Source organism: Zingiber officinale, chromosome 4A (assembly GCF_018446385.1).
Source record: "Zingiber officinale cultivar Zhangliang chromosome 4A, Zo_v1.1, whole genome shotgun sequence".
Classification (NCBI taxonomy): domain Eukaryota; kingdom Viridiplantae; phylum Streptophyta; class Magnoliopsida; order Zingiberales; family Zingiberaceae; genus Zingiber; species Zingiber officinale.
The window spans coordinates 21,227,617-21,246,984 of NC_055992.1; the positions used below are offsets into that span (position 1 = coordinate 21,227,617).

Consider the following 19,368-nt stretch of genomic DNA (forward strand, 5'->3'; position numbering starts at 1 on the left):
AATGTGGTTTTGTCGGTGTTCATGCATTTTATTTTTCCCATTGCATGGAACAACTTTTATGTGCTTTCTCCAATTACGACAATCAGCACGGGTCTAATTATATCATCATCATAAGTTAAACATTATATCAATATATTTTTATATTATTAATAAATTTCAGCATTTATTATTATCAAAGTCTTTTAAATCCTTAGTAGTATCATTCTTTGATTACAATGCAGCCTACGGATAGGTACAATTGATAATTATATAAATAATTGTTCTAATAGATTTTAGAATTAATAGATACAAAATATTTTATTAGATGTTTGACCTTCTCATACAAAGGGTCATTATACTAGAACAAAATACTCTCATAATTTATCTGCATATATTTAGTCAGAGGACCAATGATGTTATACCGTCTGAAATGAGCATTATCACTTTTATTCCAATTTTTTTATTACAATGCATTGATCAATGTTATCATAAACAGGGAAGGTATGCTTTCTATAGGAATGGTTCCCTTCAAGCTTAATTGGTCCATATAAATCATTCAATCTCATCATCATCATCACCAGGACTAACTTAATTGGTTTGTTAGGCTTGGCTAGTTAGCTAATTTGACCCAATTAGTCAAACTCATCTGACCTTTTACCCCAACTGATGCTTCCTTCCAACTTTGCAAGTCACTGTAGTTCCCAACCCACTTAGCTCATCAATAATCTCTCTTGCTTACTTGACCCATGCCACCTAGTCGATCATTTTGGCTTGTCCAATTTGTTTATCCTACGTAGCTCACTTTGACATGTTTGGCACATTTGACTCTTCTATTCTGATGATTCAAGGGGAATATATTCTTTAAAAGATTGATTAAGATAGCTATAGCTACATGAATTTAGGATAATAATTTCATAGAAACATGTATTCCATTATTATTTTTACAACTCAATATAAAAATCCTTATTCTGAAAAATCATAGAAAATAGAAAAACTATTTTCATGCGCTAAACGCGCTGCTAATTAATTCTGCATTTACTGATGTTTACTTTATGATATTAAATAAGACATTTTCTATGAGAGAATAAATCAGAAGTTAACCAATAATATAATGTCAATGCGGAATATGATTCATATAGTTTACATTTATTTACCATCGCATTTCGTCCCCCTATCCAGTTATGGTGTTTGCTGTTGTTTTGACAACCTTGTGTATTTATGTTGTAGATGTATTATAGCCAACAGCAGCCTAAGAGAGATTCAGTTTACACGACACAAATCAACTGATGCCAACATGATGTTGAGCATCGAGCTCATTCACGTTACAAGCTTGTAAGTAGAATAAACTTGGAAGCTTAGTCATATATACAGATCCACATGTATACTCTGAAACCATACATAAAGCTATCAGTTTCAGAATATACGATTTAAATGGTCACATTTCCATTACATTTTCCAAATTTCACAAAAAGATGTAAAAAAAATATACCAACTCACATGGGCAGAAGATACTGAATCTCAGAGACACTAGGAATTACATCCACTGCAAGAGATATTCGCCCAGGCGTATGTCCTTTCAAGCACTCCAGCATGGACTTCCTTAAAGGCCAAGAAGTTGGAAGCTGATTGATAATCCAGTGAACTAAAGAATCCAAGTCTGTGGCAAACTCATGCATGCTTGAGGCTAGGAAATGTGGAATCATAATTCTTTTTGTAGTGGTGACTACTATTGAAGCTTGCAAATAGTCCAATTTAGATTTTTCCAACTCACTGGTCACGCCATCAGCTGTGTATATCTTGACCTGAACAAAAGCTTTTCAATTCATTACCTGAATATCCATTAAAACACCAACAATGTAGCATGCCATAATCAGTAAAGCACGAAACGGTCTTGAGCAATAACTCATGCATTTTCCTATTTGTGATTCTAAAATAACAACAAAAGTGACAGAGTACTCAAAGCATATATGCCAGTTGCAAGGCATGTGAATGAAATGAGCTCCAACACACATTTGATTATTATTACATTAGACTTGCTAAAACGAACTTATATCAATTCAAACCTAAACAACAACTTACAGCTGGAGAAGATTTGTAACCAGAACATAATGCAAATACAACGTTCAGGTCTGAGTGCCCCAATTCATAATGTTCTGGTAATTTTTCTTTATCATTCCTGTTACCTTTTCTTTCCTGTGAAATAATGCATATAAAACTGTCAACAATATAGTTTTTGAATAGATTTAGAATTAAACATACCTCATTAGAATTTGATGGCCATCTTAGAAGGTGCTTGATCATTAGAGCACTAAGTTTGTTACCTCCTATATCCAGTATTGCCTGATTAGAAGATTCACTTAGATTCTTTAGATCTTAAATTTTTAAAAATTGATTAACATGCACTCTGAAAAGTGACTGTACCATATTTTCGATTCCTTGAACCATTTCTGGATTTGAAGGCATTCCAACCTCTATAAAACCCTGCAAAATGACAGAATATTCATGAATTAATCAGGATTGATGAGAAACCTAAAAAAAACTAGTGAAGTAAATATTGTACATGCATCATGCAAATATTATGAGCATTGATCCAAAAGGCTAATTTTTCTCGGTCCGTCAAATTTCTCAAGTCCACATCCTGAAGGCTCCTGCTTAAACCCCTGCAATAATAGTTTAGACTGGAACTGGCATTACACCTTCCTCAAACAAAATAAATAATAAAAGTGGTATTCTATTAATGAGTTATGGATGTATTGAACAACCAAGTTACAGACTCAGCATTATAATAAATATATAAATATCTTTAACATGTGTGTTCAGTACCCTATCCATCAAGAACACTTTTTGCACATTTTAGTCACGTAGATCTGAATTATAAGATATCTTTTTTGCAGTATAAAATATATATGCTTCCATTTTTGAAATAGAGTTATGCAACATACCTTAGCTTCTTCATTAGAGAGAGAGAACAAGAAAATTCCTTGTAATCTGAAGAACAGGGGGAAAATTTGACAAGATTCTTGTATGGACCAATATCTCTGGAAAGAGAGTCTTCAAACTCAAAAATTCCATATGGATCGTGGTGCCTTATTTCCCTTTGAAATGAAGTTCTTCCCTTTGATATTGAATTGCCATCAACCTGAAAGCTTCCTGATTTCAACAGCAAGTTCGATGACTTTGACAAATTTCCTGATTTTTCAATATCCATTGATCGTGATGTTCTTAATAATCTTAGAAAAATACAGATCAGGCATTTCACTATTTTCTCAGACAACTTATTCGGCTGGTAAGACACACCATTCATGTCTGATGAATTTCCAAGTGATGGTTGTTTGTACATCTTGGGAAGAAATTCCACCTCTGCATTCTGAGGAAAGAAAACCTCTTGTACTTATAAGAAGAAAACAAAAAATGGCCTCATAATCTATAAAGCACAAAATACAAATTACCCTATATAACATATAGCAACATCGAGATATTTACAACTTTTCCCAACTAAGGATGATCTTGGTCTGTTTTCTAAGAAGTGATCTTGGTGGCACATGTGCAACTGCTTAGGTGTTTTATATGCAGGATTGTATTGCACATGCAATATGTATCTGCTTTAGGTGGTTTGGGCACCTAGGCAAACAGCAGGCAGCTATGATAGTTATGTGGGCCATCTATTTGGTGAAAAGGAAGAAAGATGATCAAGTAGGACTTTTGTGATGTTTTCCCCACTAAAACAGATAAGATCTTGTGATTGCAATAGACTAAATTTAGATTTTGAAATGGTAGTGTGTAGCTTGTAAGCATTACCTTAACCATTTATTTTGCAAATGATAACCACTTTAAACATAATTGTATGTTTGTTACAATTATTGCCATATGCTACATTGTTATATTATGTGTTGTTTTACATTGTATGTATGACACATTCTCTTTCTATGTTGATTTATGAATTAAACGGATTAATTAGTACCCTTTATTGGATATATGTTTGTTATTTTCATCAATATAAATATTTTTTAACATCGACCACATATACCCTTTCATATCTCATATGTCAATACTCCTATATGTTTGTATTGAGAGGATGGCAAAATAATCAGCTCATTTTTATTAATGCATTACAACAACAACCAAGCCTTATCCCATTACGTAGGGTCGACTATATAAATCCTTTTACGTCATCGAACTCTATATCCTACTATATCATTATCTATATTTAAATAAATTTTATCTTATTTTATTATTACTAACCAAGTCTTTTTTAGTCTTCCTCTTCCTCGTTTGATATGTATGTTTGTCATAGTTTCACATCACCTAACTGAAGCATTTATCGATCATCTAAGTACATACCCGTATCATCTTAAACATGTCTCTCGAAGTTTTCTCTCAATATATGCAACTCCGACATTTTATCTCTAATGCACTCATTTCTTATTCTATCTATCCTCGTATGTCCACACATTTATCTTAATATCCTCATCTCTGGTCATGTGTTCGAGTCATAGTCCAACATTCAGCTCTATATAACATAATAGATCTAACTGCGATTTTGTAAAACTTTTCTTTAAGTTTTAGAGGTATTTTACGATCACATAAAACAACTGATGTTCTCCATTTCAACCATCATGCTTGTATTCTATATAAAACATCTCTCTCAATCTCTTCATCATTTTGCAAAAATGATCCTAAATATTTAAAGCTCTTGGTTTCAGGCAACTCGTCATCTCCTATCTTAACAATTGTCTAATTACGTCAGATATTGCTAAACTTAAATTTCATATATATTCTGTTTTTATTCTACTAAGTCTAAAACATTTCCCTTCCAATATTTCCTGCCAAGATTCTAGTTTAGCATTTACTCTTTCACGTGTTTCATTTACCAAAATAATATCATCTACAAACAACATGCACCACGGTACTGCGTCTTAAATGTGTGTAGTGAGTTCGTCCATAATTAATTTAAAAAGATAGGGAAGTTGATTCTTGATGTAACCCTATCTTTATTGAAAATGTTTTAATTACTCCGCCTGAAGTCTTTACTCTGGCCATTACATCCTCGTACATATCCTTAATTAGCTCAACATATGTTACATTAACACATCTCTTTTCTAAAATTTTTCATATAATTTCTCTTAGGACTCTATCATACATTTTTTCTAAGTCAATGAATACCATGTGTAGATCTCCCGATATTTTTCAATTAGTTATCTAAGAAGATGTATAGCTTCTATTGTCAACCTTCCCGGCATGAACCCAAATTAATTTCGATCACCATAGTCTCCTTCCTTAATCTTTTTTCTATTACTTTTTCCTAAAGTTTCATGGTATGACTCATTGGTTTAATACCTCTATAGTTTGTACAATTTTATACGTCTCCCTTATTCTTATACAAGAGAATTAAAGTACTTACCCTCCATTGATTAGGCATTTTTTTCATTTTCAATATCATATTAAATAATTTTATAAGTCATTCAATACCTTATTTCCCTAAGCACTTCCATACCTCTATCGGAATATCATTTGGTCCAACGACTTTTTCATTGTGCATCTCATTTAAAGCTTGTTCTACTTCTGAAGTTTGAATTCTAGGATAAAAATTTAAATTTCTATACTCATTTGACCTACTTAAATTACCTAAGTTAAGTTGGTCACCTAACCCTTCATTAAGAAGTTGATGAAAATGTCTTTTCCACTGGTCTTTTATTTCTCCATCGTTTGCATAGTACCCTATTACATTCATCTTTAATACATTTTATTTGGATAAGATTTCTTATCTTCTTTTCTCTCATTTTAGCTATTATATAAATGTCTCTTTCCCCTTCTTTTGTATCCAACTTTTGATATAATCGTTCAAAAGTTTCATTCTTTCTTCATTCACTAGTTTCTTAGCCTCTTTCTTGGTTATTGTATATTTTTTTTAAGTTTTCCTCGTTCTTACAAGTTATTCATTTTGCCTTCACTTTCTCTTGTACTTTCTCATTCCACCGTCAAGATTCCTTATTTAATGGTATATGTCCCTTTGACTCACCCAGTACACTCTTAGTTATTATTTTTAACTTTGATACCATCTTATCTCATGTCGTATTAGAATCACCATATATTTTACCTAATACTTATACTCCTACCTTCTGCTTAAATACATTTTGTTTCTCATCCTTTAACTTCCACCACTTAAATTAAGAGTCGTATATATTTTCTTTCTATTCATATTATGCTTAAGACGTATATCCAACACTACTAACATATGTTGGGTAGTTAAGCTTTCTCCAGGAATGACTTTGCAATCTTTACAAATCTTTCTATCCTTCTTCCTAACAATAAGAAAGTCAATTTGCGATTTATTATTCCCACTTTTAAACATGACTAAGTGTTTCTCTCTTTTCTTAAAAAATATATTAGCTAATATAAAGTCATATACTATCGCAAATTCTAATATAGTTTTCCCTTCTTCATTTCTCATTCCAAACCCATAACCCCCATGTACCCTCTCATATTCCTCATTTTTCACTCTAATCACCTCATATTAAAATTATTTCATTTGGCGGAATGTTTTATAATATTTTATCTAAGTCGTTCCAAAACTTTAATTTGGTAGTTTCATCTAATCCTACTTGCGGTGCACATACGCTAATTATGTTCATAATTTCTTTCGCCACTATTATCGTAAGGGCTATAATTCTATCCCTTTTTCTAACTATTCCTAAAACTTCATCCTTTAACAAATTATCTACAACAATACTCACTACATTTCTTACTTACTATTTACTGTGTACCATAACTTAAAACCCAAATTCTCTATCATGTTTGTCTTCTCGCCTACCCATTTTGTCTCTTGTACACATAAAATACTAATTTTTCTCCTAATTATCGTATTTACTATTCCATTGATTTATCAATGAAGGTTTCTATGTTCCATGTTCCAAACCTTAAACTATTAGTTTTCCTATCATATTTGATCTTATCCAACCTATGATGTGAGAAATCTTGTCTATTTAACACTACACACAAGTTCTCATGAAGATGTAGCGGTTCTTGTCGATGTGTTACAGTCGAACCCTGCAATGCGAACTTTGCATATTTAGTACTACACCTGAGTTCTGGAAATGTAGCGGTCATTGCCGAAACGTTATAGTCGAAACCTACAACGCGTTCCTTCCAGAAAACAACCTAGCATTAGCATAATAGTTTAATGGATAGTTTTAATGTTGACTGACAACCTAACACAACCCTCCTCCTTTATCCGGGCTTGGGACCGGTCATGAGTGATTTGTCATGAGCGGAGTTATTTTTATTAATGCATTAGAAATAATTTAATTGATTTAAATATTACTAGTGATAGTCTCGTGTCGGACTCAATCGACATAAAAGATACAAATTTCATATAGTCAATCCCAAATAGTTCGATGAGTATGACTTAATGATGATCATAATAGGGCTTTACTTGGCTCTCTTCCTCGCTTTTCTCTGTTCACCTTTGTTTGATTCTTGCTCTCTTCCCCCATTTGATTTTTCCCTTTGTACTATCGACAATCATTAACAAAGAGGATGAAGATGAAAGGAGACATTAGCCCTCTCTTCCCCTTCTTGATCCTAACTTTCCTTCACTTGTTGACTCTAATTGTTCATAAGGATGAGGACGAGAAAAGAAGAGCCCACCAATGGAACATGCACCTAAGAAGGATGATATTAACTCTAGAAAGCACCACTGAGATCTGAGTCCAAGGAATTAACCGTATGGTCTAGGATTCCTCATCTGTCAAGGTTTTTACAAGATTATCAACATTGAACATGGACGGGAAAGCAACTAGCTTCGAGAGTTTAAAGGGGAGGATGGGTTGCCCCGGGCTTGATTTGCTGTTTTATCTTGATATGCACTTACAGAATAAGATGGACATACGAGAACAAAGGTGTGAATTCACGAAGAGGAAGAAGAGGATTTGATAAAGAAAAAGGAACAAGCGAATCAATTTAAAAAAAAAAAAGTTCCAGATACCACATATGCAGCAGACTATGCATATGTTGTATGGGCAACAAACTTTAGGTGAGATCATGCAACTTTATGGTTGCAAATATGTCATATGAGACCCACATCACAAATAACCAAGAATTAAAGTCTCCTCTCCAATCATTCTATCAGAGAGAAAATAAAATTTAAAATATATATATATATATATGACTATCGTTGAAAATCACTATTCAGTTATGATTACCATGTTGATTAATCTGTCACCTAATTATTTAAATTAAGTTAAGACTAAGATTGATATTTTGAATCAGTAAGTATATCCTTAATGACAAAACTGATAGACAATAACATACAAATACTATAGCTATTTTTTTCAGGCTATTGAATGGTGGAGCATCCGTGGGAATATGATAAATTCATGTGTCAACAAGTGAATCTCAGAGTTGTGTGCCTCGACCTGCATTTTGCAAGGAAAAAGAGCAATTGTAGAAAACTAAGGGGGTGTTTGGTTTGTGTTTTCCATGTTGTTTTCTGTTTTCATTTTATGAGAAAATGGAAAATGCGTTTGGTTTACGTTTTCCACGTTCATTTTTAAGAAAATGAGAGAGCGTTTTCTAAGAAAACGAAAAACGCGGAAAAGTAATTTTCTAAAAAACGAAAAACACACGTTTTTCAGAAAATGAAAATGGGGCAAACCAAACGCACCCTAAGCTTTTTTAAATTGAAAGACGACTTAACGTGGGGGAGTGGAGTCCCCTTTAAGAAGTCCAACCCACACAAACTTGGAAATAAACTAAATCAAACTTGGAGAGAAACAATCCTAATTAAAATTAACTAATTTGCTACAATTACCCATGAAATCTAAAACATGAGAGTTTAAAAATACCAGATAAAAAACTTTCTCTTTGATCTGCATTAGTGAAACAATAGAACAATTGTTTTGGCATAATAATTGAAACATCCAACTACCCCCAACAGGCCCAAGCCTTATACTGCTCTAAAAGCACACCAAATTTCAAGAACTAGTTTCAGTTATAAGCATTCTTCTAGCTTAAACAATATCAAGCAACAAACTGCTTCTTCCTAAAAAAATTGTATGTTTTCATTATTTCATATTTGCTTTCTCAGTTTCATAGCAGTGATATTCTATTTGTTTTCCTACTTTCCTAGGCCACAAGATAGTCATTAAATAGGTGGAAATTAAAGCAAGCAAACTCGTAAAGTATAGGACTTACTTTTATAGTAAGATGCTTCATAGGTAACTTGGGCATGGTCACTTTCTCTGTGATTCCACCATTTTTTGGAGTTCTGCCCTTAACTTCCATCATTCTTTGACATTCATTATGTTGATCGGACCTAGTTATTCTTCCAGCACCTACCTTTTTGCTCAAACCATTAATTAAAACATCCCCCTTTATTGCCTGATTTATGTAGAACATAGATTTGGTTTCTAATTCTATATTATCCTGCAATACTTTTCCATTAGGCAGAGATGGCATGGCGTTCAGCATTTTGATGGGAGGTTTAGCTACATCTCCATTTGCATGTTTATGTTCATGAAATTTTGGGAAATTCTGTTCCTGAGCTCCTTGCACATTTTGCAGGCCTTCTCGAACTTTACTTATTTCTCTTTCCAGTCGAGCTATCTCTTCTTCCACCATTACCAGTTCTGCTAGCAGTTCCTTTGTCTGCACAAATGAGAGGATATTTAAACGGAAAAAAAAATACAAAAAAAATAAATACGACTCGTACGAATTTATTATTGGAAACCATAAAATTACCAAGCATGTGGTTGAGTAATAATTATTGATTGTCACAAACAAGGCTTGGGTAACTTATTGAACAACAGCAACAAGTTGTATTAATTCTAACTAATTATCGTAAAGTACCTTGAGTAAGTTCTTAATAATGATGAGGTGCTTTAACTTTTGATGTTTCTCTACCTCTCCTTGAACCACCTAAGACACTTGCGATGTACAATCAAGCCATCTAAATCTCATTTGGATGTCCACAAAACTGACTTTTTCTGTGGTAAAATAATTGCATCAACTTTTTCTTATTGAAAAAGTTTTGCGTGAAAAATAGATAGGGCCAGTGAAATTTAACATTATTGGTTTCTCAAACCTAATCATATCATGCATTGACTTAGGAGACTCTTGGAAAGGTGATGCGAGCAAGTATCAGGGATCAAAAATGCTCTACGGACTAGCTCTAGAAGAACCTGCAATAGTAGGATCATCTGAACCCTGAAGTCAATAAATTTGCATCATGTTAAAAGTAGAAATGCAAAATAAAATCAGACAATCTTCCGTATGCCTTTTCTAAGAAAAAACTGGATATTCATTGATTGCATCCCAGAGACGATGTTTATATGGATATTTAAGACAATGTAATAACTAAGTACAAGTTCTGTTAGCTAGGTCCAAATTAGTTCTAGCCATATGCTTCCAGAATAATGCTAAAATAGCTTGGGCCTCGCATCTCATGATTGGTCTAAAAACTTTATTCAATTTATGTAAAAATTAGCCATCCATCACATTTATTTGTAGTCAATTGTAGAATTTGTTTTAAAAAAACTCACTTGTATTTGTATTTAATTAAAAGTTTATCAATACTTTTTCACATTTGCAATTATTGCTTCTTATCATACTCTGATTGTTTAATCTTTAAATTGAACCTTCTACTGGTTATAGTGTTCAAATGCTTCAGATTCTACACAACACTGATTTATTTTTTTTTAAAAAAAATCATCATGATCAAGTTTTAAGCTAGAACCTTGGCCCTTTTTTATGACACAGGGGCGGAAAATAACCTTTTTAGGAAGGAAATTTGGGATATGCAGCGTTTTTAGAGCATTTTGTGGAACCAATGCACGTTCCAAAATTTCATGCACTCTCTCTTCATCACAGAGCATCCTCTGAAGGTCAGCAACCTGAAAATCAAGCAAATTATCCAACATTATTGTTTTGGTACAACAGAGAACTCCAAAGATTGACAACTTTGAGGCACTTCTGGCCAATCAATTTACACTACTTAATGGGCAGAATAGATGGCTTGGTAGATGCAAGACAAGTGTTTACAAACCAATGCTCATCCGAGAAAAGAAAGAATTTTACCTGAAGAACAAAACTAAAAAAGAAGGAAGACATTCAAATATTTTTCTCCTAGTGTGAATCAAACAGAGAGGAAGAGGGCAAGCTTATTTTAACATTCTATTTCTTTTCTCCAATCCTATGAGAAATTAAATCATGGCTCTAAAAAAAAAGAGGGTTCCCTGTTTTCTACCATTTCATAGCCAATTCCCTTAATCAAGAAACAAAATTCTTTCTCCCTCTTTCTGCTATCCTTATTTATTTTATTTATTCTTTTTCCTTATTCCAGTTTCTCAATCAGAAGCAAATAAAATTAGTAATATAATAAAACCTTTGTCCCAGTAGTAACTCACCTCCTTTTCGAGCTCTAATCTTCTCTGTTTGTTACCATTACTCTTGTTTTCCTGCACAAGAAACATTGGATGGATCAGCCGATATCACGAAACCCATGTTCCCATTAAAGAGGTGATTAAAGATTAACCAAGCAACCGCATTAAACAGAATAACTGCACCCAAAGATAACACCTTTTCCCTTGCCTATCAACAAAGTATCACCTCCGCGAACAACCACCAAAATACCCTCTAAGAACAAACGAAAGCAAACCCAGCAAAATTACCATAGTGGAGACGACAGCGACCGGATCCGCAACAAGCCCCTCGTCGGCATGCCCCATCAGGAGCAATAGCAACAATAAGCGGCCGCCCCGAGTCGAGCTGGTACGACCAGTAGCATCCCACTTAAAGAGGAGCCCAGGGGAGATGGCGGTATGAATAAGTGGAAGGGAGTTGGAGGCTTCGGGAGCAAGGAAGCAAGCGCGCGAGTGTCTTGGGCTCGGGCTTTCTGAAGATGGAGAGGAGGATGGAAGGGAGCTTTCGGAGGAGGTTGGGATCTCCGGCTGCGGATGGACATTTGGCACCTCGCTTAGCTTCCAATCTCCGCTTTGCGAATAGTTTAGGTTCCTCCAAGGAAGAGGACTCGTGAGAAAGAAGGGAGAGATGAGGCCCGCTTGGGTAGTTCTTTAAAATATAAAAAAATAGAAAAACACCCATCTCTCAATGTTTTATCGCTAGAATATCTCTTTTTTCAAGTATTATTATAGGAACTACTGGGAGACCGGAGATGCTCTCTTCCACGACTGTTCGGCTTATGCATATAATCTCATTTTTTTCCCCTTGTCTGACGTACCGTGAGCTTAGATTTCCATTGTCATCACAAGGGTAAGCATCTAAGACCATTCACACAATTTTCCTATCCAAAATAAATAATTTAAGATAAAAAAATTACTTTATTAAATTTGAATATTCATTTTTCAATACATCATATATCAGTTTCCCTATTTCTTCTCTCTCTTCTATAATATTTAGGGAATGAAATTCATTTCCTAAATTTAAAGAAGTACTATTCATAAATGCATAATTTAGAGAATCGATAGAGTAGCTGATGTAAAGATTTTTTAATTACCCTATCTAAAATTTAAGGTAAAATTTTTGAATAGGGTATCTGATGTGAATGCTCTAAAAATAATACGCATGGTATGGTATGTACAGATGACATTCTATTATTATCTCATAGTGATATATTTTTAATTATCTAGTCAGTTAGAATATCTATATCAGTTTCTCTATCAAAATCTCTAAAATTTAAGATAAACTATCAACTTTATTAAATTTAGAGAATCCCTTTTCAATGCATAGTACATCAGCTACTCTATAATTTATCATATATTTATTTATTTATTTATTATTATTTCTCTCTTCTCTGTACTTTTTTATTATTATCTATATTAATAATTTTGCACCAACTATTCTAACGTCTATATTCCTCCAACGGTCATATTTTTTTAAGTATAAAATCACATAATATCATGAGTACCTATTCATATCATCAATCTCATATAACTATAATTTTTCCAATAATGTCTCATTTCATTAGTAATTACGATTATCTATTTTCTTCTGATGATAAGTTGGAAACAATTGTAACTGTCTTTTTAATTGAAGATTCATTAGATGATGAAGAAGATTCATGATCACAGATCATTCTCAGCGAGCAACGACGTGCATTTATTAGGAGAAATCCTTTAGAGGGTCACATACGTCTCTTCAATGACTACTTTGTTGATGCATCGGTATATCCTCCTAATATATTCAGGAGGTTTCGGATGAATCATGACCTCTTTCTTCGAATTCTTAACAATGTGGAGAATCATGAACCATACTTCGTTCAAAGAAGAAATGTTGCTGGAACTCTTGGGCTTTCTTCTTTACAAAAGGTGACTGCCACCATGAGGATCCTTGCTTATGGAGTTGGAGCTGATCTCATGGATGAGTATGTAAGAATTGGAGAAACCACATCAATAAGAGCATGAAACTTTTTGTCAAAACTGTAATCTCGATCTTTGGAGATGAGTACTTGAGGTCTCCAAACAGCAATGACATTGCTAGATTGTTAGCAGTCGATGATAAACGGGGATTTCCAGGTATGTTGGGGAGCATTGACTGCATGCACTGGAAATGGAAGAATTGTTCGACTGCATGGAGAGGTATGTATACTGGTCATGCACATGAGCCAACAATTATTTTGGAAGCAGTGGTGTCTTATGATCTTTGGATATGACATGTATTTTTTGGTTTACCTGGGTCACATAATGATATCAATGTGCTGAAAAGATCTAATATATTTACAGAACTTGTTGAAAGGTCATGCTCCTAAAGTTAACTACTCAATCAATGGCCACAATTATACTATGGGATACTATCTTGCAGATGGAATCTATCATTCATGGTCTACATTTGTCAAAATCATTCCAACACCACGAGGTCGTAAAAGGCAATTGTTTGCATCAGCTCAAGAATCTACGAGGAAGGATGTCAAGCGAGCATTTGAAATTCTACAGGCACGCTTTGCAATTATTCGTGGACCAGCACGATATTTTTGTCAATCTGTACTAAAAGATATTATGATGGTCTGCATAATATTACACAACATGATCATTAAGGATGAAAGAGATTCTTACCTTAGAGCACATGACTATGATTATGACCAAGAAGATGATACAAACCTAGAACCAATTTCCCGTTATCCCACTTCTCAATTTGTGGATTTCCTTCAATGTCATCACGACATTAGAAACGAAGAAACTCATTCACAACTACAATTTGATCTTATTGAACATCAATGGATGCTACGAGGTGAAGAGTGAACCAATATCAACCAAAATATGTGTTTTTATGTTACATTTTATTTACAATGTTATTGCATTTGAATTTAAGTTGGTTTTGATGTAATGTTGTATGATGAAATAGCATATTTACAAATTAAACCATAATAAAATTTCAATTGTTGTTCCAAAAAACATAATACAGTAGCATATTTACAACATAATACCAAAAGTATAAAATCTGATATATCAATTCTTCATATTTTGAAGAATTTGTAATCGTCGTTTCATAATGTACTCTTGTTGCACTTCATCCAATCCACTAATATCCATCAACATAATCTTTTCATTTTTTTCTTTCTCAACCATCGTGATCAAACAATCTTTCTGCTTCACCTTTTCTTTTTTAATTTCTATTTTCAGCTTAATCTTCTCCTTTTCAATTTCTACCAACATATCTATTTTGGCCATCTTTTCATCGTGGAGTTGCTTCTTGTCATTGGTTATTCGCTCAACCATTGCTTCAAGTTGTTTCGATTTTTCTTCTTTGCGAATTTTTTTCTTCTCTTGATCTTTTTGAACCTTCCTGCCTTGTGGTCTCTCCCAATGAGAGGACATTGAAGACAAGTCATCATCTCCCAAATTTATAGTGTGTGGGGTAGAAGGAGAAGCAGAAGTAATTTTTCTTTTTTTCCCCTTGACTTCTTCTTTCTGCAATATCCATTTTGGTTGATATCTTAATATTTCCCAACAATGCTCAAATGTGAATTCATTGTTTTCATTCTCTTTGTAGCTAGCTTTGGCCAGATTAATTTGTAAAGAGTACAAATTTATCATGATCAAAAGTGTTTGCATATCAAAGAAAATAACTTGAACAAAAAAAATCTAAAAAGTGTTTGCATATCAAACAAAATAACCTGAACCAAAAAAATGTGTACCTTATCATTCTCACTATGACCACTTTAATGCAAGTTTTCTGTTGGATCGTGAAAGCGCTAGAGGGGGGTGAATAGCGATCGAAGAATTTGAAGCGAGTACGCAGCGGAAAAATGAAAATCACAATGTTAACAAGAACCAGTTTTACTTGGTTTGGAGCCTTCGTCGACTCCTACTCCAAAGCTTGCACTCGTTGAGTGCTTTCGTTGGGCAATCACTAATAGTTCGTAAATTGATTACAACAGAAGGTACAGGAACTATTAAATCAAAATACCGACAACAATAAGAAAAAAACTTGAACCGCAAGTTGTCGGAGTAGCTTCGCAGCGTCGCAAGGGCAGAGCACAACAAAGCAATTGTAGCAGGAGTTGTTGTTCTAATGCTATGTGGAGGCCTTCTTTTATAAGCATACTCCGAGCGCCCAGATCTCTTCCGGATGCCCGAACCACCATTTTCCATAAATTCCTTCTCCTGCAAGAAAATGTTAGTCTGAGGCAAAATAAAGGTTAAACTACCCTGCAAAAAAGAAGTTAGCACAATTTATAATCAAACAGAGTAGTAATTATATTCTGTTTCCTCGAGACCGAAATTTAGTCACAATTTCAACTTAGATTTCCGAAATGGTTCTAAGTTGGATCGACGCCTAAGTTCCCTAACTGGGAACGCGTTCTCATCGAGTCACTCCCCTCTAGTGACTTACCTTAACTTACCTGTCAGACGTCCGGTCAACCCATCGACCTGTCTGAACTTAGTGTCAGCTATCAGGTCAGCCTGTCGACCTAGCCGGACTTCCCTACAACACTGAGTTATCACAATAGATAAAATAATACAGTAAAACAGTGTTAACAGAATTCAAGATTCGCTAGTCCGGTCGACCGCGAAAACCAGTTGGTTACATATAACCTAGGTTTACCTCCCTAGGGTTGCCTAGCTTCACTTACTAGGACTTCCATTGCCCGGCTTTACTCACCAGGACTTCCTCCACTTAGCTTCACTCACTAGGGCCCGACTTCACTCACCGGGACTTCCGTCACCTAGCTTCACTCACTAGGGTCCGGCTTCACTCACTGAGACTTCCACCACCTAGCTTCACCCACTAGGGTCTGCTTCACTCACCAGGACTTCCACTTTTCCTAACCTTTGGTTAGGACTTACGTTTGCTAGTCATCTAGTCCTGACTAGACTTTTCTCTCCCAAACATCAAGTCTTGTTTGGGGCAACCCTTGGTCAAATTGACCAAACTTAGGTATATTGTCAAACATCGAAACCCTAGAGGTCGATTACACCAACATTTTCAACTTGAGCCGAGCAAACACAAAACTTATCGACTGAACGTTGGATAGTGCTCCAACGATTTGTTAGTGAGTGAATGGTTCATTCTTGAAAATTAGGCTTCTTGCATTCATGGTAGTATTGATGTACCCTACTCCAAAATGTAATGGATTTTTTATCGTTCCCAACAATTGCATCTAAGCTTATACTAAGCCAACCACTAACTAATATTTTGTCTTCTTCATGAGTGAAATTGACACCTCGCTGAGTTTTTTTACTAGTGCCTTCGGTGGTAGTTTGAGGAGTCGGAATAGCCGTCACAAAATCATTTAGAAGGTTTGGATCTCTATCTTGTAAAAGTTGAGTAAAGATTTCATCACCACTTTGAGGATCCATAGTGCTAAAAAATTAAACAATTTATCATATAATCAACATGTACAGATACTAGTTACACTAATCGTGAAAAAAATTTATAGTAGATGGTGATCTCAATTTCCTTCTTAAGTTAAACTTTCCATGCAACAAAATCATTTATTTCCTTACACTCATTGCATAAGACATTATTGATGAAAATACCATTGTTTCAAAGAATCGGTGCCACGCGCAGCATACTAGATCTCACACACACCTAACTCTTTGCTCGTTTCCCATGATTTTTAGTTAAGCCAACTCTCCATTACAAAATTAAACATATAAACATGGGAACAAGCAGATGAAAAAAAAGAAGTTAAAATCACTAAAACCAAACGAACATGTAGAAATGCAGATGCGCAACAAATATTAATTGTTTTCATTAAACGACTTCAATTCATTTATGAACCAAGGCAATCAAGTCATTTCACAAACACCTATTAAAAATCACAATCAACCAACTTTATAATCACACAACCAAAACTCTCCATAAACACCTCACAACTGTAACATGCACGACTCTTCTCCAAGAAAAAAATAACTAAAAATGACAAAAGAACCCCTTGCGTTGATAAACTATACAAAAATTTTAAAAAATTCCTTCGTAAAATCTGCACATTCATACAAAAACAACAATGAAGCAACCAAAAATAAAATTGCAAGATAAATACAAAGAAAATAAAATCATGAGAAAACGTACAAGTTCCCAATCAATGATTTAGTGATCCCAAACTCAGAATGTGAAATCTGTCGATAAATGCTCCAAAAACCCTAGGGAGAGAAAATAAAAACTCAGAATGCTCTTCCACGGATGGCTGTCGATCTATAAAATCTAGAGAAATAAAGTGTGAGAGGTTTTAAAAATGAGAGTTGAGAGAAGAAGAAATAGACGTCGAGAGAAGAAACGACAAACGACAAACCTTTGAGCAGAGAAGAAGAAATGACAAACCTGAGCGAGAAGAAGAAACAGGTGTTGAGAGGAGAAGAAACAACAAACCTTTGAGCAAAGAAGAAAAAATGATAAACCTGAGCGAGAAGAAGAAACTGGCGTTGAGAGAAGAAAAAATGGCAAACCTTTGAGTAGAGAAAAAGAAACGACAAACATGTGGATGAGAATAATATTTTAATGTTTAGGGTAGTGTTTTCATTCCCTAAATTTAGGGAGGTACTATTCATAGAATCTAAATTTAGGAAACTAGTAGGGTATCTGATACAAGGGATTTTTTTAGGTAATATATAAAATTTAAGGTAAAATGTATATTTAGAGTATCTGATGTGGATGCTCTTAGGCTGCTTATCACAGTTTGTCTAAATAATTTATCTTAAGACCAACCTAGATAAATCCAATATTTACATGATAGAAATAGATACTCTCACACAGGAACTGCTACTAATCATCACAGGCCTCTAGGTATGAGATATACTTTTTAGAAACTTAGGAATCCCTATAGCCTCCCAAAAATTAAAAATATCCAACTATAGCATGCTAATGGACTCCCTCACACGGAGGATCAACTCTCGGCCCAAGTCTACATCATCTTATATAATGAAAGCACAGTTCGTATCATCAATTCTGCAGGGGGTTGAGTGTTAATGGATGTCTATTCTACCTCTATCCTATGTAGTTATAAATTGCATTTACAGTATCTACTGATCCTTTATAGGATGACTAAGAGGCCCCTAGTTCGAACACAAGGAGGAAGGTGGTCTTGGCTTGAGTGATTTACGAGAATGGAACCTCTCGCTATTGGCAAAGTTTCTATGGCGCGTACAGGACAAGCAAGGCACACTATGAATAAGATGGGTGCACCATATGTACTTTTAGCGAGTAGGGATATAGGGGTGGCAAGTCAAAAATACGAACTCTCCACTCATTAAGCAGTTGGTACACATCTGGGGCAGTATTCTTAGCGTGGTAAGTAGTCCAGAGGTTGCAATATAGATTCTTTCCGATCAGTTTAGTCGAAGGAAGGGACGTGTTAGGAGGGCCTATGATCATTTCAGAGACTTCAGAGTTAGGAAGCCTTGGATGAAAATGGTGTGGTAGAAATATCTCCAATTGAGTCATGCTTTCACAGTATGCCTGTTGGCTCATAAGAGGCTTCCGGTGCGAACTCGACAAGATTACCTAAAGGACATGTGATGCACCTTCTACCAACACGAGGAGAAGACATTGGATCATGTCTTTTTCATATGTGAGTCGACCAATCAGCTTTGAGGGTATCAGAGTGTGGTTGCAGATGCAACCCCGGATGGTCACGTACCGGGCATGCTACTGGCATTTAAGCATTATTTCTAGGGGATCTCCACCCTAACCAAGGCTCGCCAGTTTGCCATGTCAGTGATGGTTCATCATATTTGGTTGGCAAGGAATCATAGTATGTTTGAGGGGATGCGCTTTGATGGCAAGCTAGTTTTCAAGAAGATGCAAGTACATGTCTTCATGACACTGGACATATACTCTGATCAAGTACTTAGGCAAGGTTGATACATTCTGTCCATGCAATTTTTTAGATACGAGTCTACTTCACATACTTTTAGCATACATTCTCATAGATCG

General features: G+C 34.8%; 3 protein-coding genes across 6 annotated transcripts; 1 reads left to right on the top strand and 2 right to left on the bottom strand.

Annotated features, from left to right (window-relative positions):
• Nucleotides 1–1,301: 1,301 nt before the first annotated feature.
• LOC121969679 lies at nucleotides 1,302–12,054 on the bottom strand. 4 transcript variants are annotated; one of them, XM_042519902.1, is made up of 10 exons: nucleotides 11,646–12,054; nucleotides 11,382–11,432; nucleotides 10,749–10,868; nucleotides 9,172–9,624; nucleotides 3,277–3,346; nucleotides 2,922–3,168; nucleotides 2,540–2,657; nucleotides 2,401–2,460; nucleotides 2,059–2,319; nucleotides 1,302–1,781 (listed from the first exon to the last, which is right to left on the bottom strand). In XM_042519902.1, exons 1-10 carry the CDS (start codon nucleotides 11,700–11,702, stop codon nucleotides 1,473–1,475), a joined length of 1,746 nt encoding a protein of 581 aa, XP_042375836.1. In that variant the 5' UTR covers nucleotides 11,703–12,054; the 3' UTR covers nucleotides 1,302–1,472. The 4 variants fall into 4 exon arrangements, with proteins under 4 accessions (XP_042375836.1, XP_042375835.1, XP_042375833.1 ...); XM_042519901.1 differs by having other exon boundaries at nucleotides 2,059–2,172; nucleotides 2,239–2,319; nucleotides 2,922–3,346; nucleotides 11,646–12,053; XM_042519899.1 differs by having other exon boundaries at nucleotides 2,922–3,346; nucleotides 11,646–12,053.
• On the top strand, nucleotides 11,788–14,231 carry LOC121972292. Its single transcript, XM_042523976.1, has 4 exons — nucleotides 11,788–11,793; nucleotides 13,065–13,361; nucleotides 13,509–13,571; nucleotides 13,716–14,231. Exons 1-4 carry the CDS (start codon nucleotides 11,788–11,790, stop codon nucleotides 14,229–14,231), a joined length of 882 nt encoding a protein of 293 aa, XP_042379910.1.
• Nucleotides 14,232–14,438: 207 nt separating this feature from the next.
• LOC121972293 lies at nucleotides 14,439–14,807 on the bottom strand. Its single transcript, XM_042523979.1, has one exon. It carries the CDS (start codon nucleotides 14,805–14,807, stop codon nucleotides 14,439–14,441), a length of 369 nt encoding a protein of 122 aa, XP_042379913.1.
• Between the last annotated feature and the right edge of the window lie 4,561 nt (nucleotides 14,808–19,368).